Source organism: Ixodes scapularis, unplaced genomic scaffold, assembly GCF_016920785.2.
Source record: "Ixodes scapularis isolate PalLabHiFi unplaced genomic scaffold, ASM1692078v2 PGA_scaffold0__279_contigs__length_252992795, whole genome shotgun sequence".
Classification (NCBI taxonomy): Eukaryota; Metazoa; Arthropoda; class Arachnida; order Ixodida; family Ixodidae; genus Ixodes; species Ixodes scapularis.
In genome coordinates this window covers 192,295,602-192,317,921 of record NW_024609835.1, presented here as the reverse complement: position 1 = coordinate 192,317,921, position 22,320 = coordinate 192,295,602, and the positions used below count along the sequence as shown (strand labels likewise).

General features: G+C 39.4%; 1 protein-coding gene and 1 pseudogene across 1 annotated transcript; one reads left to right on the top strand and one right to left on the bottom strand.

Annotated features, from left to right (window-relative positions):
* The first annotated feature begins 3,661 nt into the window (after positions 1 to 3,661).
* On the top strand, positions 3,662 to 6,341 carry LOC120842923. Its single transcript, XM_040214140.1, has 4 exons — positions 3,662 to 3,716; positions 4,722 to 4,894; positions 5,988 to 6,080; positions 6,186 to 6,341. Exons 1-4 carry the CDS (start codon positions 3,662 to 3,664, stop codon positions 6,339 to 6,341), a joined length of 477 nt encoding a protein of 158 aa, XP_040070074.1.
* Positions 6,342 to 6,912: 571 nt separating this feature from the next.
* The window catches only part of LOC115328614, a 110,307-nt pseudogene continuing 94,899 nt past the window's right edge, over positions 6,913 to 22,320 (bottom strand).

Sequence of the window (22,320 nt, the reverse complement as noted above, 5' to 3'; positions counted from 1 at the left end):
GAGGCGTGGGTAGCGAATAGACACGACGCAAAGAGGCCGAGAGACTGCGAGATTTGGGCTCAAGACTGGCGTTTTTCTGTTTCCCGAAATTCAAGGAGACGTCCCATTTGAAGAAAGGGCTGGTCCCCGAATCTCCACAACGTAGAAACTTTCGCCCACTACAGGAGGTGTACACACTGCATCCTCACTCAAGGGAGACAACAAAATGCAGTACCTGCCGTAATTTCCGCTGTACTCGAAGAATTGCGTGTTAAAGGGCAATGCCAATATGACCTTTTTGCCTTGCCTTTTTTCGCAAAACTCAGATTATGCAGGTCTTCAAAGATTCAAAGATCGTTCGAGAAACCTTAATAATTCCCCAAACATTTTTATATAAAAAATTACTCTATATACGTGATACTTAAAGCACTACTGTTTAGAAAACTTGTACTTTACTTCTCTGAAGAAGTACTTGCACTTTTCGAGGAAAGTAAAACTCCCGACTATAATGTACAATCCCCGAATTTCAAAACGAAAAATGGCATATGGTCGTGTAAAAACGCTCTGTTTCGCGACGTCGTCTTGTCATTTCACTGAGTGAAGTAAAGGCTTCTAGAAGACCGACACAAATAAGTGCCTTATATGTTGATTATGCCAAATAGCTCGTCAGCGGGAGTAAAACAACAACCCTGTGGCGACTTGACCTTATGCGATATTTGCCGTCATTTCCGTAAAAAACTGATGCACCTCCGATTGCCCCTGGAGCAAAGCATATCAGTTAAAAAAGCACTGTATAGGGAATGGAAGGGCATCACGAAAGATCGTTCTAAAAGTGCTTGCATAACTTTGAAATATATTTTAATATATATGTTACTCCAAGTACATTACACCCGGTGTACTTAATACTTTACTTGAAGTACGTAACCTCTGATTTACTTTGTACTTTACTTCAAGTACTTTTAGAGTTAATTTAAGCAACACTGTAAACAAGAAAACACTGTCTAAAAAATTAACCTGAGACATGGCTAAACCTAAAAGTAGAAGTTACACATTTGCAGTACACCATTGACCAAACAAACAAAAGAGTATAAAACAATTAGCACGCAACAGCAGAACCAGCTATCAAAGCATTTCTGTTAAAAAAAAACAAGCCGATTCATATTTGGCTAGCACAACTTGGCTAACAGATCAAAACCTCTGTACTTTTTTTTAGCACAAAAACATATAAAAGTAACTTCAAAAGTAACTTCAAAAGTGATTCGCTACTTTGATGGTAATTAGTAATTTTCTCAAGTACTTTCTATTTGAGTAGTTTCTACTCTACTCAAAGTACTTTTGACGTCAATATTCAGTAGCTTAACTTCACTACTTTTTTTAGTAACTTCTACATCTGTGGATAATATACACCGTGTTTTTTCAGCCGCCCCCAATTTCTGAAAAAAAAAAGAGTGGCGTTAGGACACCTTTATTTTTTATTAGTTTGCCCGACTTGTCGACGACCAGAAACAAGTTGTTCCTGTCAAAAAATGGCTAATGAGCCTATACATTTTAATCTACTTTTTAATAACTAATTTTAGGGAGCATATTGCATTTACAAAATTATTGCCCAAGCTCCAGGCTATAAACTCTAACCGCAAGGGGTAATAAACACAACCTTTTGAGCGCTACCGGCCAAACTATATTAGTTCCACAGGCTTCCTTAAACCTGAAAATAATGTAGAAAACAGTGACAGCGATGTCAATATTTCTGCTCTAGCGTAGCATTAGAATAACGACTATCGGAGTATGTTTATCGTTTTTTTTTTGGCGTTTTGTGTAAGGTTTAACGTTTGGCGCCTGCTGTTGGCCTTACATTTTGTATTCGTCGCCTCATCACGCAGGCACCATGTTGCGTCCCTAGCGTTGTTACCGATATGATAAAAGCTGTTCGACAAAATTGCGCCAATAGCAGGTTCTGCCCAAGGTTCTGCAGGTTCTGCCCAAGAAAACACAGTACAGTCGGCGCTGACAGAGAGCGCCAACATCAATGCCAAGATTTACGGATTACACCGAATACTGGCACCCACATCACATGTAACATCGTTACTCTGACGCTACGCAAGGAGAGGTAGGGACTTTATCTTTTGTCTAAATTTGTTCACGCTTAAAGAAACGTAAACAACTGAAGCAATTTGCCCAGTGGCGCCTAAATGCTTACAAGGTTATTACGGCTTGAGGTTGCAGCATACAACCTGAAGCTGGGACAACATTTTTGTACCTGCAATATTCCGTCTAAGGGCCTTAAATAAACAGTTATCAAAATATATTCGTTAATTACCCGCGTAATTGCAGAAACAACGTCGTTTCTAGTGGTCGGCATGTCAGGCAATCTACTCCGAAAAAGTAAATGTGTATAAATTCATATCTCTTTGTTTATAATTTGGTGCAGCTAATAAACAATATCTGTAATGTCAAAGTAATTCTGACACATATTTACACAGCAAATATGCAGCAGCCCGTTAATAATGTAGTGCATTGCGAGCCATTCCGATAGCAACTTCTCACGATTTATATAAAGTTAGTGTAATTTGTTTTTAGTTGCACGATTTATGTAAAAAGTGGATTGATATGTGTCCTGATTCAAAGTAAAACGTTCATATGGCAGTTCGCGCAACCAAACATAAATAATTTATGTAGTCTAAACCTTTAAAAAAAGGTGAGCAACGTCACGATGGTAAGAAGTTTTAACGAGTAATATTTTTGTCCCTAGAGCAATATTTAAGTGTCGTAGATTTGGTCTTTCTTTTGAAAGAAAATTAAATGTTTTTTTCGGTGAAGGCTGAACCACTGCCAGTCAGCCAATGTAAGAAAAACTGAATTAAGAATTCAAAACAAAATTAACTTTAATGGAACTACTCGCCATAACCTTGCTTAAGTTATCCTTTTTTCAGAATGAGATCTTTCTTGAAAACGTTAAACAAATGCATTATATATAATTGCATTCGTGCAGAACCAGTTTCAATTTTATGAAGATAATGAGGAAGGAAACGGAGATAAATACTGGAAGAGCCATATCCTTGCCGTCTTGGAGGAGCGGAGATAAGGGCATTTAATGTCACGGAAAGCACCTTGTGTTGAAGCGATATTCCCTGGTACTGCCTCAAACTGACAGTTGAACTTAAACATATGACGTTTTGTTGACAGTTTAGGATAACCGCGCGTACATTTGGAGAATCTTATGCCACTTTAACATACCGGAGTCATTCATAAAACCGCATCCCGCGACCTTAAGCATGTGGTCGGTGGTTTTGCACGTAGTTTGGCGCCTCGTTGCGTCAGTGTAAGATTGATTTTCTTATCGTCGTGTCGCATCTTTATATTGAAAATTCATTTCAGTGACAAGCAGGCAGGTTCCTTGCGCCGACAATTTTCTGGTGTTATGATTAATATGGGCAAATAAGAAGGAAGGGGCTATCTTCAGCATTTCCCTCTGCAGACATATGACGCAGGAAGGCAAATCCCAGTGCAAAATAAAAACAAAACAATAAGTGAGTACGTCAAGATTTAAATAATTCTGAGGTGGCGTAGCCTTTTCCAACTTTAATGAAGGAAAGACTCCACAGGTTATTAAGACATTTCAGAACTGTATAAATATCCGCAAAGATCGCAGAATATTTTACTCGCAGCAGCTGTTCGCTTCATAATGTCTGAAGGCGTGTGGTTTGTACTCACAGTAATGCTAACAGCGTGCTTTGGAGGTGAGTGCCAATGTTACATGAGTGTGGATGTTCAGATATAGAATAAATTTAATATACGATGTCGACGGTTTAATTACAGCTTACGTGCATCCTAATGTTTGTCCTTGGAGGCACTCTGTTTTAAGAGGACTATCTGCTCCTAATAACATATTTGTACTCAATGATCTTAAGCCTTTTCATTGTGGTAAACCATGAAAGTGATCTTGTATATGCTTTAAATAAAAAAAGCTTCAGTTTTATTTCAATGTTTGTGAATAAATCTCAAGCACTTTGCTAATTTTGGACGTAATTTCCTCCGATACTACATTCACCTCAAAGCTTTATATTTATTTACCTCTTGTACTGAATTTGTTAGAGTATTAGGTAGCGATTTATGTAAACCAGAAATAGAAAAGGCACCCTTTATTGATTAAAGTGAAACGAAATATTTCTACAGTGCTTTCCGCCCGCCTCTTAGAAGCAGGAGTTAATCGAAAACTTGGGAATACTTGGACGTTGTTTTTTGTGGCGTGAAATTTCGTCGAGATTTATATATTTGCACAAATTGTGATCACGATCAAAATGAGGGATAAACTGTGAAAAAATCTGTTTTACTTTTGTTCATTCAGTCTTTTTCATTAAGTAATGATTACTAATTGAGTCTAAAAGTTTGCTTCGAGCAATTCTATTTTGTTTGTTTTCAAGTCATTATGACTAATGATTTCGTAAACCTGTCGAGGTTGGAGTTCTAATAGATTAAACGTTTACAAACTTTTAAAGCTAAATTTGTCCGTTAGGGGCCTGGTGATGGATATCTATTATCTGATATCGATTATCTAAACATCAATTTGAAATTGTATTTCAATTGTTTTTGAGACGTACAATTTTATTTGTAGCAGCTGGGAAGCATACATTTAGGAGACAAAATATTTGGAAGTTAGCCACAGGTTAAAAAAATGAGATATCATTCCAGCCTTGAGGTTCAAGGTTGAACATCGCTAACTAGGACGAAACCGCTACTCGCAGAACCACCTCTAGAGGAGTTTGTTTTCCCAAGGATTCTCGAAGCGAGGGGTGCAAATGGGGAGAAGATGCTCCATATTCGAGATGGGCTGACTCTGAGCTTAAAGAAGAGCAAATTGTTTTCGGAAAACATTGTTTTCTCCATGGCGGATGATGTGAACTACCCCAGCAGTTCGGTAAGTGCTCATGCATCCAATGGGTTTATATGTAAAAATAAACTCGGGTTACGGCGTTATATGCAGTCGGTGAAACTGTCAATGACACACTTAACCTGGTACAACTCCCCTCCTCGCTCTATGCTTCTCTGTATTTGGCGATTTCACGTTATGAATGTCATTCGTTACATATACCTATGTTTCTTCATGAGAATTCGTTGGCGCCACCCTCCAATTTCATAAGGCGTCCGAGATTATATTTTGCACATAAAAGAAACATTGGCGTTCACGGAAAATACAATTTCCACCCAGGTCATGTTCTTGGGGGGATACGGTTATGTACAATTTTCCAGCACTTAACTCACGGGCAATTAGTTCCGGGTTACTCGACCTTAAATACAGAGGAGTTATTAGATATTTCGAACAACAGAGTTTCTGCAAATGCTAAGAAGGCTTGCAACCTTCCATTAGACAAAATAACTCTACGGGGAGAAGGACATTATTGGAATGATCTGTACAACCATCTGCTGGCTTTTGCGGCATTAATGTCGATACCATATAGCACTGCCCCTTCAGCCTGTACAAAAATCAAAATTTGATGGTAGAAACTTAAGATTTGATCTCTGATCACCACAGCTGCTTGTACAGATGGCTTTCGCCGTGTCGCAGAAATACGATCACCGTGTTGCTGAACGGAGAATGACGATTGATAAGTAATGGTTTAGTTCGTTGTCTGAGATTTTAAAGACAATGGGAGTGACGTCTCCTGAAGGGTGCAAGCTGTGCGCGCTCATTCATGTTAATAGGATTTCTCTGTCAGTGTTTATATTATATTTTAAATTCAAACAGGACTTTTTTGAAATATATATGTAGCGACCAAATATTTAGAGGCGATAATTTTTATAAAATTCGATTCGTACATATAGCCTTCCGTACACTTATAACGATATCGTAAGCCTTCCGTAGACTTATATAGCCTTCCGTACACTTATAACGAAATCTATTTGGGCTATATTTGATATCAAAATAGCTCATGATGCGGTTATTAGTTAATAAAAGATTGTTTCTAATGGCGTCTGCAGCGCTGCAATTAATACTCTCGCGTTTTTGCCAGATGAATGTCAAGGAAATTGAAGACAATTTGTACCAGGACAGAAAATACGGCTCCTCTCTTGTGGTCCAAGAATCGAATGGATATGTCCAAGTGGTATGATATGCTCGTGTCATTACTCATGAAATTTGCTAGTAAGACGTTATTACACTGCATGCCATAAATGTTTTAATATGTTTTATTCTTGATTTTCCTTTGCAGATGGGTATACTCACTGACACCTTATCAATCGAGCCAGTATTATCTAATACCCGATCAAAAGACGGAATCGTTGCTCACTTGATATCAACGTTTAATGATACGTCCATCCCAATGTATGCTGATTATGGTAAGACCCACTTCACACTCTATTCATAAATGTTAGCTACAAGAATTAGGCGCAATGTTTTCTACCAGGTGAACAAAGCCCTGATTGTTTTTTTTAAAGATCCGAATATTATCAAGATAAATATAATGTTTGTTTATTGTGTGAACTCTTCGGTGCCGCGCAGTAATTTCTTCTTGTTGTCGAATCCTATGTTCCGAAAGCTTACAACTCAGGTCAATCATCGTTCGAATGTTCTATACTTAAATTTTTGTTTACGTGAACCTGACTTTGGTATTATGATTCCATATAAAATATATAACGATATTAATATATTTTGTAAATCGAGTAAATGATTGCAAGATGTTAAATATTTTTGTAGTGAAATGTTCCTACCAAGCGGAAACATGCTACTTTGTTTTCATTCCGTTCTGAACAAAACATAAGGCAGAAAATGACTCGTCAGACAAATGCAATTTTGGTTTTATTTTACAGTTGATTATACAAACGTAACACAACAACAACTTTGGGGCGATATCCAGAGAGGTGAGTAAAATTGAAACAATTTTAATTGAGCATTGACGTGAGATAACGCACAAACTTTGCACGGAATCTTAAGCAGGATTAGAAATAATTAATATTTATAGCAACCTAAAAATTATTACGAACATTGATTAAAATATTTGCTTTTAACTCTACAGTATAGATAATTACGATATTGTTTATTCGGCGCATTTTCAATCGCAAAGTTCAATAACAATGTCTCGAGTTCTTATGCTCATGCTATGCCGAACATGTTATTAAAAAACGGAGCTTATGCTTCACAAGGAACGCTATGAGACCGTTTGCTTTACGTTTAATTCCAGTATGTAAAGTCATCTTCCGTTTGTGCGGTGCAGTATGGGAGTCATCGTTCTGAATATTTATAAGTCACAATTTATGCTTTTGGCATTGCGAAGTGTATTCACTTCTTCACTGAAGTTTTAAAAAACACAAGTACGATTTTTTTTGTTTCTTTAAGGCCTGTGGGTCAGGACTGTGTAAACTGTACGAAATTTTTTTAACGTAATATTAGTTCTTTGCTTTTCAACCGACACTTTATTTCCAAAATCAAATCCGGAATAACAAAAATATGCATAGGTCTAGGCACAGATTGAACTACTGTCTGATTGTTAAAGGCCTTGAGAAGCTGAGCTAGCCAAACTCGAGCTAAACGTTACCATTTTTCAGGAACAGTCAGCATCTTGGCCCTAATTCACCAAAAAAATGCCATAGTTAAGATTCACACTGTGGTTGTTTGGATGTCATCTGAAATCTTTGGTCCAAAATCACCAGTTAAGTGCCAGAGTTATGCTCACTGCCACGTTATTCAACTCTCATCTAGCAACGTTGGGCCAAAATATCCAAATAACTTCCAAAGTGAGGTTTCACTTCTCGAAAGTTATGCGGTCGTCTGGCCGCTGTAGGCCAAAATAACCAAACAAGTTAAGCTTTCTTCCTGGTTGTTCGGATATTATTTGTGACCTTTGGCCCTAGATAGCTAAGCAATTGTCAAAATTGGGCTCTATCTCTTCACAGTTCGTCTGGCCATTTTTGGGGCCCAATCGCCGCAAAAGTGCCAGACTAATTCAGCACTCCAGTGGCTCATAAGAGAAAGGTCAATCGGTGGCACTCTTCTAAATTCGTCAATTAAGAGTCATTTTGCAGTTATGACTCAAGTGTATTACTTACATTTTCACTCTTGTGGCGGTCCAGAGAGAAGTCAAACCTTGACATACCCCAGGATCGCCGAACTAGCGCTATAGTCAGGCAAAGTACTTTGCCACAGACAAGCGCCATAGAGCGAAACCTTACAAGGCATAAGTTAGGCCCCTATGCTTCCTATACTTCTACCAAGCTAGGCGTTTTTTGTTTTTCGTCATACCGGAGTAGAATCTTGATTTTTATTATAATACACTGTGGATCCCCCAATAATTGTTTAGATGTACAGGAACACGTAAGGTTTATTAAAAATAAAAATAAAATGATTACAATCAAGCTTGTTATTACAACTTTGCAATTTAAAATTTTATATTAGAGGGAAGACAACGCTTGCGACAAACAGTTTTGATTGAAACGAGAATACTCTACGACGATGCTCTTCAAAAACAGAAAGGAAGTAATCTCAACCAATATTTGGGAATTGTAATGAATAAGGTAAGCCTTTATGTAATGAAACTTTGGACGTTATAGATGTTATAAAACAAAGTTCCGGGCGTAATGGTTTGAATTACGTCGTCATTTGCGTCGTCGGTGCAATTGTGGTGAGGGCTTACGGCTCCCCTTCTGAGCAATCCCCAACCTTGGACATCTATGCCATGGCGCACGCTCTAAATTTAAATTTTCCTGAACATACACAAATATCGCAATGTTCCACGGCAATGTTTTATATGACAGTCATAAAATTTATGTAAACTGTAATTAAATTTTACGACGCATACAAAGCTTTCTTTCTGGGCTCCACAACTTTTGTGCATTGGGTCGTATGGATTATGTTCACCAAATTAGTAAATTTTCTTTTCTTTACGATGTATCGTAATGTTTCCCAATACCCGGGACTGTAAGTACCATTGAATGATAAACAAAAATTATTGGGAATTTTAATTTTCTTCTGAACACATTTTCCACTGAATGCCCCCAGAAGTTGGCCATTAAAATCTTAAAATTGTGCTGCGAAAACTGGCGACTGATTAAGAAAGATCTAACAAACTGCTACATTTCTGGAAGAATTGTTCATTTCATTTTAACACTAATTGTAATTTCAGTCAATACTGGGTTTTTTAACACGGCTCTTAAAGCCTATCAATAAAATATCAATTGATGAATTTTATTTGCTTAGCGACCTAGACATGATGATTATCGCCTTATCACTTGTCAGCCGAGCCCCATACGGTAAATGCTGCACACGCATGCTTGCACTCCTAAAAAATACCTGCTTGTGACAAATAAAATGACATGTAAAGGTCAGACATTTGATAACCACAAAGAGTTGCTAAGTGCTGCAAAGGAATGCGGCCGCAATTTCTGCAGCCACGGGCCCATGCCGGCTGTCGTGGGAGCGTTTGTGACCGACATAAAAAATTCAATCGGCAGTTGTTCTGTCCTTCTACCTTTTTGGCACATGTTGATTTGGCCTTCCGCTTGCACAGCTCAGGTCAGTTTTATAAGATAACAAACTGCAGTTAAGAATCATTGTTGTATAAGACAGAAATTAAGAAAAAATTCTACGTCTAAAACGCTCCAAAGTGCTGAACTCTATTTGTAGCTTCCATGTGTGCTGGCGTCCTTTAGCTCACTACAGTAAATTGATGCGCGCATTTTTTGTTCATAAAAAGTTAAAGTTTTCAACAATTCAAGAAACGATTCCTGAAAAATATGTAGTCCTTCGAGATCATCTTTACACAAATCAACCTTTTGACGGGTTTAGCTTGGCAAGGAACGACTGTTGTAACCTCACTTATTTTATGCTCAAATAGAAAAAAAAGGGTTGTCTCAAAGTTAACACTCTGTCATTGGGTTTGCCTTGGGGTTTTCGCACAAATACATTATCTAGGCTAGTGTTATGCATTGCTGCACGACAACACCTCGGCAGCCAGGGGTTGTTCAGAAAGCGTTTATTGTCCTGCAGAAAGACTGAAAGAGGTGCTCCCTTCTCAGAGCAGTCGATTAAATTTGCTCCAGACCAGCGCTTACACCCCCTGATGGGGCGAGATTCAGCCTCCTCGTATTGTTTATCTCCACAGCACGCCATGAAAAGACAAACAAGAAACTAGCCATTTACTTTTTGCACTTATCGCCCGCTGTAATATATATAAAAGTAAAATGAGACAACACCAGCACCATGCATTTATAATTTCGAATGGTATGTGCAATTATTATCGGCTGAGAGTGGGTTCCCTACTGAAAAAAACCATTTGGCGCCCATATGAAAATAAACGGGTCCATACCGGTAACCGTTTAACCATACTGGTCACCAGTTTGTCAAAGGGGTCGCCCGTATGGCTCAAAGGGGTCCCCCGTATGAGCCATAACGGTCACCTATTTGGCAAACGGGTCGCTCGTCTGGGCAAATGGGCGACTCGTTCGGGCAAAGTTGTCGCACGTTTGCTCAAACCGGCGACCATGTTGCAAACCGCACCGGTTTAATCAAACGGCTCTCCGGAGCCCGTTTGATATTGAACGTACAGATCGGCGGCTTGGGCACGCCTAGCGTTTCAGCCGTGGCAGCCAATGTTTTCCGGAAGGCTGGGAGTGCCGGTTCATCGATTTCAGATCGTCCGCGTAATGCAAGTAATTATATTTATATTTCAATTGCGCTGATTTTCGATTATACTGCAACTAAAACTAACACTTTTTTTTTTTTTTTTTTTACGTAAACGCGCGACGTTGGTGAGCCGATATTTTTGACAGACCTTTAATACTTTGTCCATCTTTGTTGCCTCAATTTACTTATTCAGCTCGAATCTCTCTCGCAGAAGACGCGACCGCGTGAAAGAATGCATACGTCTAGACTCCGTTTCACTTTAATTAAAGACGCAGCGAAAGTAGCACGCGTACACGCGGCTGCAAGAACATCGAGCATTGCGAGAGCACGCCCGCCGTTGCAGCAGTCAAACTACGAGCTTGCGCTGAGTTCTTTCTTCGCTCGGGCGCAAGCCGAGCTTCTGGCAGCCCCGCCGCCATTTCCAAAGTTCAAGCGCGCGCGCGCGCGCGTTTGTTCTTCAGGACTACAAAAACGCATCTCCCTGGAATGCCTGGGGAGAGGCAGAGGGGCTGTCCCGGTGGTCCCAGCGCCTTGACCTCGCCCCCTCCCTCCTCTCTTGTCACCCCTGTCACGTGACCCACAGCAGCGCGCGAGCTACACGCTGATAAGCATCGAGATCCGGAAGGGCGCGCCTTGCAGCCGCTTTTTTCTTTGTCTGCTTGTTGTCAGTCAGTTGCTGCTCGAAGTTCGCTCGTCCTACCTGCTTCAATCTGTCGCCTAACCCTGCGGTCTTATTGGGATGTCTCTCGACAACGTATTGGATGTGCACCAAAGCTATCAGTGTTCGAAAAGACCCACGTGTATGTCGGCAACGAGCGATTCTTCAAAGAAGTCGCAAATTCTCGCGGTTTGGTTGGGTTCGGCAAATGATAGCTTGTGCGCCACATCGTGTTGAAACTTCCAAGGAGCCGTTCCCTCGCGTTTGTGTTTGTGTGGCTGTCCTGCTTTGACCGTGTCGACAAATATCACGGATTACCTCTTTCAAGTCCGCTATTGTTATGGTAAGTGCACTGCAACCTACGTGTTGGCAACGATTGACCGTTCTTCTACGCGTACTCTTCTAAATTATCTAAAGAATTATGCAGCGCCTATTCGCGCGGCAGCCAGGAGAATAATTTCCCCGAAAGTCTACCTGTATAGTGTTCACAGATCGCTTGCACGTTTGTACTTGTCTACAGAAGAGGTAATAAACTTCGAGGAGAATTGAAAACAATCTTTTGTGTCGGTTTTCCTGTCCACTTACAAGCACCTACGCGAGTGCATTTGTTCTACGTGTTTTCTCCATGTTATAAATACGTTTATGAGTTTCGGGACGTCTTAAATATGTTTAAGATAACCAACCTCCCAGACGATACCCATTTAGGGCTAGCGCATAATTTGCCATTTCGAAGGGCACGTTCAAACGTGTGGTCCCGTGCCATGTCGAACGGGTACTCGTACCATACGGCACCCGTATCAAACGGGCACCTGTATCAAACGGGTACCGTTTCGAACGGGTACCGTTTCCAAACGGGTACCCGTATCCCATAATCACGTTTGATCCAAACGGATCGACAGGTTTGATTCAAACGGGCGACCAGTTTGCCACCCGTTTGATTTTCAAATGGTTTTTTTCAGTAGGGTTATCGTTTACATTTTGATTTGTTTGCTCAAAATCTATTGTTACTCGAAATGTTTCTTTGTGGTTTATATTAAACTACATACTGAGTCATGACCGGCTCAGATTTCTGCATTAAATCCTCGTCTTACTACATTAGGCAGAAGGGATTGATGGAGAGCATTTGGTCAGGGCAGAATTGATCATAAAAGATTATCAAAGTCTGGTTTATCAACCTATGTTATAAAAAAACAGTGTTATTCATACCTATAAATGATGCATTTCTTTTTAAAGAAAACTCACCAAGTTGTGAACAAACACAATGCAGATGCATCAGCTCCATAACATTTTCATTAGCATTACAGATTACTTACCATCCAATACAACCCGCAGTACTCTTATGAATCACAGGATAAATGAAGAGTGTACTAAGGAAACATTTTTGTTCAGGGAAACTTACGACTTGAAGCAAAGGCACGGACGAAACGTGAGACAGCTGCGAAATATTTTAATTTACCGAATACTCATCGGCTAACCTTGCCTCTCAGCGATTTTAACGTTTTCACAGCATGACACCTCTTAAATTTACTGCCTCTTTAAGAAAGTTATACTATATTATCGCTAAAATTAACGAGACACAGCGTTACGGATACGAATCAAACTTATTTTTATACAATGGAAGTTTTCAAAACAAATGATTTCGTCGGCGTTCATTAAATCAACTGCACAGGATTTGCAAATCAGTTTCAAATAAACTTTCCAGAAAAAAAAATTTAATATTCCGTGTGAAGTTTTAATTATGGGCATAAAATTTTGTTTTTCTCTTTCATTTGATGTTGTTTTACTGATTCAAAATGTGAACGAATGACAAGTATGTGTATGAAGAGCTGTGTTCTCGCGTTTCGCCTAAGGCGGAACGGCGCGTCCCAACACTTCCACTGACTATTTGATATTCCTGGATTCATCGACTCAACATAGCCTTACTACATTGACCCATTCGCCAATATAAATATTTTCTGCTTATTATGTTTTTAATATGATCAGCATTATTCTCTCTTTTACAGGTTAACGTGTTGTACACTGCGCTTCGAACCCCAAGGCCTCATTTTGTCATTGTTGGCATTCATAAATTACCGGTACGCAATATATTGTTGAAATATTCAACGGTCGTTAAAATACTAATTTTAAATGCCTTTCATTGCGTTTCAGAGTGAATCACACTTAAAATTAACTCCTCGCAGACTGTTGAAGGTTTGCAACTCTATAGAGCCCCTTAACAAGTTTGTCGCCCAATCATGGCGGCGTGATGCTCACGATGTGGTGGCATTTGTCTCAGGGTAAGAAAATAAAACTGAGCGCGATAACGTCGACATTAGTCAATTTACCTTCATGAAAATGATTATCTGAATTTCCCAACGCCCGTGTTTCAAGAACGAGTATAAAAACTTCATTTTTGGCTTGTTTAATGTAACCCCGGATCGCAGGAAATTGGAGATTTCAAATTTATTTATTAATTTATTTTCATACTCTCAAGACCCGGAGGCTCTGCAGAGTGGAGTGGGCGATATCGATGCAATTGTTGGCAAGCTTCTTGATGTATGTGGTGTCCTGGATGGGCACGATGAAGGCAGGGAGGTTGTTCCAATCGTTAGATGTCCTCGGACTACCAACCTTACACTGAAGTCATTGCAAGGTGACACTTATAACGGAAGAAAAAGCAGTTGATCTTTTAGAATTGGGTTATTATAATAGATTTTATAGAAAAGACAAAGACGAAAGAATTTACAGCGTAAAGCGAGGTGAGGCAAGTTTAAAGTTGTCTACATTGATGAAACACTACCAGTACGAAAATAATTAGAAAGGGTAAAACGGGCTGCTCGGTTCTGGACAGATTCGAGAATGTGTGATAATGTTACATGTCCCGGATCCCAAACGGAACAGGCGTATTCGAGTTTTGGCCTTACTAAGGACTTATCTAATTGTAGGTTGACCGTGAGATTAGTGAAACCAAAGCGGCAGCGCGAAAACCCTAGCAAAAGATTAGCATTATTTATGACATAGTCGAAGTGCACGTTCGAGGATAGGGTATGAGGGATATCAATTCCAAGATACTTGTATAAAGCAACTGCATCTAATGGTATATTCTTGAGCACGTATATGGCAGGGACAAGGTTTCTTGAGAGTCGGGAAGCACGCATGCTTTTATATATACTAACATTAAGCTTCATTAGTGATTCAGCGCACCAGTAATAAACTACAAGATCTGACTGCAGTATAAAACAATCTTGGGCATCAGTTATTACGTGATAGAGTGCACAATCAGCCTCGAAATATTTAATAGAGGACACAATTTGCGATGGGAGGTCGTTCATGTAGAGTGTAAACAACAGAGGCCCCAAGACAGATCCCTATGGTGCCCCGGACTTTAAAGGAGTAGTGGAAGAATTTCGCCCATTGGCAGAAACATAATATCAGCGGTTAGATAGAAACATTTAATCTAGCCCATGATGTTAGGATCAATATTAAGCTTACTCAGTTTCAAAGGAAAGAGGTCATGCGAGAAAGTCGAAAGCCGTAGCAAAATCTAAGAAAATGCGGTCAACTATTGGCCCGGCATCGATAGCAGCTAACAAATCATTAGTAAACAATACGAGCTGTGTTTCACAAGAGAACTACTCTCGGAAGCCATGTTGGCATTTAGAAAAGAAGAGTTCGACTCGAGAAAGGGAGCAAGGTGAAAGTAAATTATATGTTCAAGTAACTTACACGGCACACTAGTCAATGATATGGGCCTGTAGTTGAATGGGGATTGGGCAGTACCTGATTTATGCAAAGGAACCACCTTCCCTACCTTCCAATCGTTGGGAAACGTTCAACACTGCAAATACTAAAAAAAGATAGGAAAGAATAAAAATGAATAGGTGGCGGTCCTTCTCAGGAACTCTGAATTAATGCTGTCAATCCCAGCGCACACGTAAATGATATGCTTCTGGATTATACCGTCGACACCAATTGAATCAATACTAACAGGAAACATGGGACTAAAATTAGGGCGTAAAACAGTTGGATAATAGATAGGAGTCGTGTGGGAAAAGTAAGAAGCAAACACATTGTTCAGGACATTGCAACAATCGTTTAGATCTACAGGAGTATTATTCGCATCACAAAGCTCAACTGCACAGGATCTACCGCCGCTGACCACGCTCCGAAGCTTTCGTCAGTTATCTTTTAAAACAGAGAAAAGTGTACATTCATAAAACTTCTGCTTTGATTGTGCGACAGCTTTTTTATACTCCGTATCAGCAGCTTCATAAGCATGCCAACGGTCAGCACATTTTGTTAATTTTGCGCGGCGAAATAACCGTTTCTTTTTATTTCGCAGAGGCTTGGGGGGTGCGTTAAACCAAGGTTCCTGTGAGTTAGAGTGGATTGTTTCAGAGGGCTGTACTGGTCAGTTAGCTCACTAACTTTTTGTTTAAGGAGAGACCAATTTTCTTCAGCCATTCTCGTATGAAAAGGTGAGATGTGCTTGGGTAGAAACGCGTCTAATTCATTATTAATTGAAACAAAATCGGCATTTTTGTAGTCGCGAATGTTCTTAAATGATTTACATGAGGAAGCAGATGCCTGCAGGTCAAACAAAAAAACACAATGGTCAATTAAACGTGGTAAATACGTTAAGGGATACACAAGCTCAGGGTTCGTAGTGAGAATGAGGTCTAATACATTGGAAGAATGAGATGAACATCGTGTAGGCTCTTGTACAAGTTGCTTTAAATTAAAATCAAGACAAATAATGTGAGGCTCCTGTTGCCTTAATTAAAAAGTAAGGGATGAATTTTGCGTGACAAATATTCTTTGCTGAATTAACAGGGACAGGCATCTACAATGCCATTTCTGATGTCGGGTTTTGGCTGAGCAATTTGAGTCAGCATTAAATTGAATCTGGCTTTCTTTATATATGTTCAGTTTGTCATATTTACCAGCCAGTTCTAGATTCTTGATGTTAGACATAAGTGGATATGTCATCATAAGTACTGCTTTATTCTCTGATCTATTTTAGGACTCAGGTAACGCCATGTTCTCAACCTTTCTCAGCATCATATCCAACCAGCATGCAAGAATTGTGAGAGGCGTTGTTCTTTGCTGGACGACATTTCGGATTTATTTTTTCCTCCACATTGAAAAGTTATTTTTAAAATGACCGCAGGAGTACCTTTTCGGCGTATTTTCCACAATGAAACGGCCTGTCATTCAACACAGCCATACTACTGTTCTTACATTATGGAAAGAGAGAAGAAGCTGATCCGATCATTTTTTTTAATCTACGAAATAGATAACGAGACTTGATTGCGCTTAGTTTACGAGGGTCATGTCCCTCAAGGTATAGCAGGATTGTTTATATAATAAAATTGAAGAAAACATAATTGCTTGCTTATGTTTACACCGGTAACTTTTTTGCGCGAAATTGTAATGCATATACGTGCTCCCAATGTGGTGGTGGTCACCTTGACATCCGCTTTGGGAACACACAAAAACTAAAACTCCAAGTGCCAGCTTAATACAGGGTCCATGTTTTGTTTCTTCCGAGTTTATTCATTACGTGTAAAATACAATTAGATAACTTCCAGGTCTTAGCCCCTCCTGCAGCTTTTATACGTCAAAAAGAATAGTGCTTTTGATAAAGAAAATGAGCGAGGAATAGAAAGATACCTTTTCAGAAAAGAAAAGCCGTGTTTAAAAGTTTTGATTATGCTTAAAAGCACCTTGAAATAATAAGTATGGACAAGAATCCATGTGGAACCAGGTGCCTTTCAATGTCGTGCGTTCTGAAAAGTGACGCAAGAAAACCCTCAGAAATAACGTTTTATGTCTAGTGTTCAAGCGTGTCTCAATCCAACATTCTGAGACAATATATCCACTCGTCCTCTTTTGTTTACTGAACCGTTTAGTAGTGAAAATAATTTAGAGAAAGAAGAACCCCAGCACCAGTCAGTTACTACCTTAAGGGCGGGGGGGGGGATGAAGGAAATCAACACGAATATTAGAGACAGTCACATTCTGCGTGCCTCAGCCAGTACAGCAGGCAGTATTAAGCTTGAATAAAAGTTCGGCATTTCTTCAGTTTATTCACCATTATTAGACGAAAGCTCTGCCAATTTTTTTGAGTGCTCTGTTACAGATAAACCTAATCACTCTACCGTTAAATCATCCTCTCACACTTTCGCCAATTGTTTTCCTGTAGGCTCATAGGCCTCCAGATGGTCTGAACACTTAAATGCACAAGGCTTAACTTTTTTTCTTTAATTCTAAGTAACGTTTTGACTCGTAACTCAAACTGACGTCAATCCTAGGCAAATCTTCAGTGTTCGGGTAGCAAACCCCTTTCCTAACTGATTACAAAATATTTTATGGCGTGAAAGAATTCTGTCAAAACTCAGTTGGTCACTCACTGAGTAGCACAGATGTACGCTAGATGCCCTGTTTTATAAAGTGACTACTCGACGTTCAATGCTGCCTTCCTCTGACGCCACGAATTTGCAAAACGGGTGGAAATTCGAATGTTAGTTATGGCATCATCCTTTTTACCTATTTGTTAAGAGCTTTTTTAAAATTAATGAAGATAAACAAATCTGCTTGGACGCATAAATCCGAAATATTTAAATATGTTTGTTGCTTGATTAGGTCGAAATATTGTTACTGCACTCGTTGAAATAGGCTGCATGAGTGGTCTTCGGACAAACGAGTGGGTTAGGGCAGCACTGCACGGCACCAAATTTAGAGAAGAAATTCGAGCAGAACCTCTGGAATTACGTATTTAGCGCGTGTATTTTTCCGGTTTTAATATAAATATGCGAAGTTTTTGAAAGAAACAGCGGGGTTTTTATTGAAAATTTATTCAACGCCTAGCCTAGCTGCTTTTTCATACTAATGTGCTTCTAGGTGTTTGGATGAGATGGCAAATTTTCAATCCTTAATTTAACCACTTAAACAAAATATAATTATTTCTGGGGTTTAAAAAAATAGGAATTGTCTCCATCGGAATTTAAGACACATAGAAAGTAATGTCCTCTGCCATCAAAAGCTGGGCTCGCATTTATTTTTATATTTGCAAATCTCATGTATGTTATTGTGTAAAATAACTGTGCGCTTCCAAACCTAGGCATTGGATCCCAACGGCCAGGCTTAAATTCTTTGCATCCCGTACCAGCGTCAATGTTTGGATTCTTGGCGTCTGGTATATTTGGACAGAAACTAAGCCTACAAAAATGCGTAGGTTATTTATGGACTATGCCCTAAACTGAACTTTCTCTTCGTCAAAAAGCCCAGTGCCAACAACGAGTGTTAATGGGTGCAAATATTGCTGCATAATATACATTACATTAGCCCCTATAGGAAATTAGCAAACAGCCGTAACATTGACCAGCCATGTGTGATTATCATTTCCCAGCCAACGGTATTTCTCGTTTCAAGAAAAAGTTTAACTAGCCAACTCTCTCGTTCTTTATTTTTTCTCAGGATACCACCTGGTCGGGAACACGATGATGTAGTAGGTACGTTAAATCCTGCCATATTTGCAGTTAGAATTTCGATGGCCGTGTTTTTTGTTAGCACACCCACCCGGACTGTGAGAGGCCCAGAGTTGAAATACTGGCACCGGCGTTTATTTTGACATGCGGCGGTTTAGTAAACTTTTGGGTCATTCCTGCCAATGCAGTTAATGCATCTTCATATCTTTTCATTATATATATATAGATATATATACAGGGTGTTTCACGAAAAGTGGACCAATTCAATATTGCAAAAACTACGCGTCGCAAAAAAAGGCTGGTGTCCTTTTAATCCTGGGCCAAAGGCCTATTTAGGAAATTGCTAAATTCCGGGATAATTACGTTGTTACCTATTTTTGCGCAATTAACTTTTTTAATATTGTGTTTAAGGGCGTAGTTTCCATTAGAAAATTGCTCAGTATCGTAAGAAAAACACAAAATCAACAAGTTGCAGAACAATAGAAGGCACGCGAAGCATTTAACGGCTTTCTGAAAAACCGCACAAATTCGACGGGTTTCTTAAGTTTCGGTTTTCTATCGGAGCGCATCTCGGCCTCGGCGGCACCGCGGCCCGTGGAAAGATAGTGAGACCAACCTCTGCTGCGCTGTCATCGCACGACGCAGAAGAGGCCGGTTGCATTATTTGTCCACGGGGCGCGGTGCCGCCGGGGCCGAGATATGCTCTGATTGAAAATCGAAACTTAAAAACCTGTCGAAGTTGTGTGGTTTTTCAGAAAACCGTAAAATGCTTCGCGTGCCTTCTATCGTTTGCAGCTTGTTGAGTTAGTGTTTTTCCATGATTCTGAGAAATTTTCTTATTGAAACCATGCCCATAAACATAATATTAAAAGGTTAATTACGCGAAAATAATTAACAATTTAATTATACCGGACTTTAATAATTTTCCTAATAGGCCCCTGGCCCAGGACCAAAACAACCCAAGCCTTCTTTTGTTGCGACGCGTAGTTTTCGCAATATCGAATTCGTCCATATTTCTTGAAACACCCTGTGTATGTATACGCATATACTCCATTGTACATGCTATAGACAGTACTGTGTTCAACTCTAAATATGATTCAATGAGCATACCTATTAACCACCCCTTTTTTGGATTTGAATACGCCACCATCCCCGCGACGCATTCTTGAGCTCACCCGAACTTCGCATTAAGTTGACTTCCGCGATTCTCAAAACATCAAAACAGCTAAAGTGTTTGATATAAGGAAATATATTTTCAGGATGCACTAATATTTGTGGTATCTGCTCGAAAAAAAACAAAGTAACCGTTCAATCGGTTCAAGGATTCAGTGATGAATCATCTGCACGACTTATAGCCCATGAACTGGGTCACCAGTGAGTATTTCGTTTCGAATGCCTCATTTCAACCCTAGACAAATAACATCTCGCCTTTGGACTAATTTTAATACTCTTTTCATTCTTTGCATATTAGTATCATATACGCTGTATAGCGTATTAACACACAGGAAGAAAGACCAGAGCAATATTTTACGTTAAATACTTTATATCAATCCGGCTTTTATTTCGATTTTGTTGAGTTTCCGCTTTTGAAGATTTGTATTTTTTTTATTTATTTATTTACAAAAGAAAACCTGCAGCGCCAAAACTTTGTCAAAATATCAGGTACAGTTCATGAATTAATGCGTTTAATAAAAAACTAAAAAGACAGAACATGTGAATACACATCCCGTCTCGCGCGAAAGAGAATATATAAACAATAAAAAATAAACAGCAACATTAAAAATAGACCATTTCCTGAGTTATATGGTCCAACTTCGTCATTACTAAAAAGACCCGGGTAACTGGTTCCACTGAACGATGGCATGTGGAAAAAAAAAAAAAACCTTCTTATATTCTTTTCTACAGAAAATGTCCCTTATCTGTTTTGGATGATCCACACAATTTGAATAATACGTTATTCTGTGTATTTGCTTTTATCAATACCTGTCAGATGGATAAAAATAGCGAGCAGTAACCTCAATTCAGTCTCTTCGTTTTAAGAAAAAAGTTTCCCAACAAAGTAAATTTTTAATCTTGGTAAGGCTATTGTTTCTACTGTAATTTTCTGTTACAAATCTCGCCGCACGGTTTTGGAGTTTCTCTAACTTATCTGGAAGGTACGTTTGGTGGGGATCAAGCAAAACAGATGCGGACTCCAGTGCTGGTCTAACCAAACAGCAGTAGGCTGTCTCACTTACTTTATGTGAAGCAACACGAACATTTGAATAAGAAAATTTATAGTTCGGCTGGCCTGCGCAGCAGTTTCAATGACATGGACATTACAAAAAGGTGCTTGACAAGGTAACCTTCAATTATTTACATCAGTGTTTTTACATAATTTATGATTATCAATAAAATAACGTGATGGGACCGGGTTGCGTTTCCTTCCAAAAATGACTTGCAGACATTTATACACCTTCAAACCTAACTCCTAAATCCTGCACCAATCCCATATTCTATTCAGATACAACGCTAAAAATGACGGACCACTAACACTGTCAACACTGCTGTACAAAACAAAATCATCCGCAAACAGCTTTTAGGCGAGTTAATGGTCGATGCTATATCATTATTAAGCACAATAAAAAAAATGGTCCCAGCATTGACCCTGCGGCACGCCAGAAGTTTCATCAACAAAGTCTGCGCTTGCATCGAAGTCATTTTGTGTCCAACGTTGTACGTGTCCAACAAGGGTAAGGGAGCTCAATTCGTGTAGCAGCAAAAGTGAGACACTTTATCAAAAGCGTTGCTCAAATCAAAATAGACGGGGTACGTTTCTCCTCTCCCCTCAGCCGCTGAAACCAAGTCATGATAAAGTTCTCCGAGCTGTGTTGCGCATGAGTGGTCGTTTTTAAAACCATGTTATGTAGACGAGAAATGATTTTTATAGAAATGCCTCACAACATTGCCGTAAATAATATGCTCTAAAATCTTACAATATTCGCAGCTCTCTGACATGGGCCGATAATTTTCCACTTCGTGTTTGATCCCTGTTGAATGATTGGCGTAACGCATATCACTTTTCGCTGACCCGGGAGCACACCTTGTTCTAGTGATTAAAAAAAATCTCTAATTAGCGAAGCACAACAAATGAGCACTCTTTTAAAGCTCTGGGCAACAAACCATCAGGACCTGCAGCCTTTTTAATATCAAGCTCATCTAGGCTCTGTTTTATCCCCTGTACACTGTCGATAACAGGAACATTTTGATTAACTTTTTTTTTCATTGAGAGGGGGTAAGAATTAGTTCTGACGTTATAGGCCTAAATAGACTGGAAGTATGTATTAGAAATGATTTACTTTTTGTAACTTTCTTCAATTTCTTGCCCAAGATGTAATATATTTGAAACACCCATATTCTCCTTTCGCGTCTTTTTGAGGTATTTTCACAAATCTTTGCTACTAAGTTGCATGCCATCAGACAGTTTAACAAAATACTCGTATTTCGCAGTGGTAATAGCTTACTTGCAGGTAACATTGATATTATTGAGCTCTGGGGCTGTCGTTATGAATGGGTGCAGTTTTGTTTAACGGGCACATATTTGTCTACTGACGGAACGTCAA

What these genes read in the sequence shown, in the direction of transcription:
- LOC120842923 (XM_040214140.1), top strand. Translation starts at nt 3,662, where the DNA reads ATGTCTGAAGGCGTGTGGTTTGTACTCACAGTAATGCTAACAGCGTGC. An exon ending in TGAACTACCCCAGCAGTTCG is followed by an intron (nt 4,895 to 5,987) that starts GTAAGTGCTCAT and finishes CGTTTTTGCCAG; the next exon opens with ATGAATGTCAAGGAAATTGA. An exon ending in CGAATGGATATGTCCAAGTG is followed by an intron (nt 6,081 to 6,185) that starts GTATGATATGCT and finishes TTTCCTTTGCAG; the next exon opens with ATGGGTATACTCACTGACAC.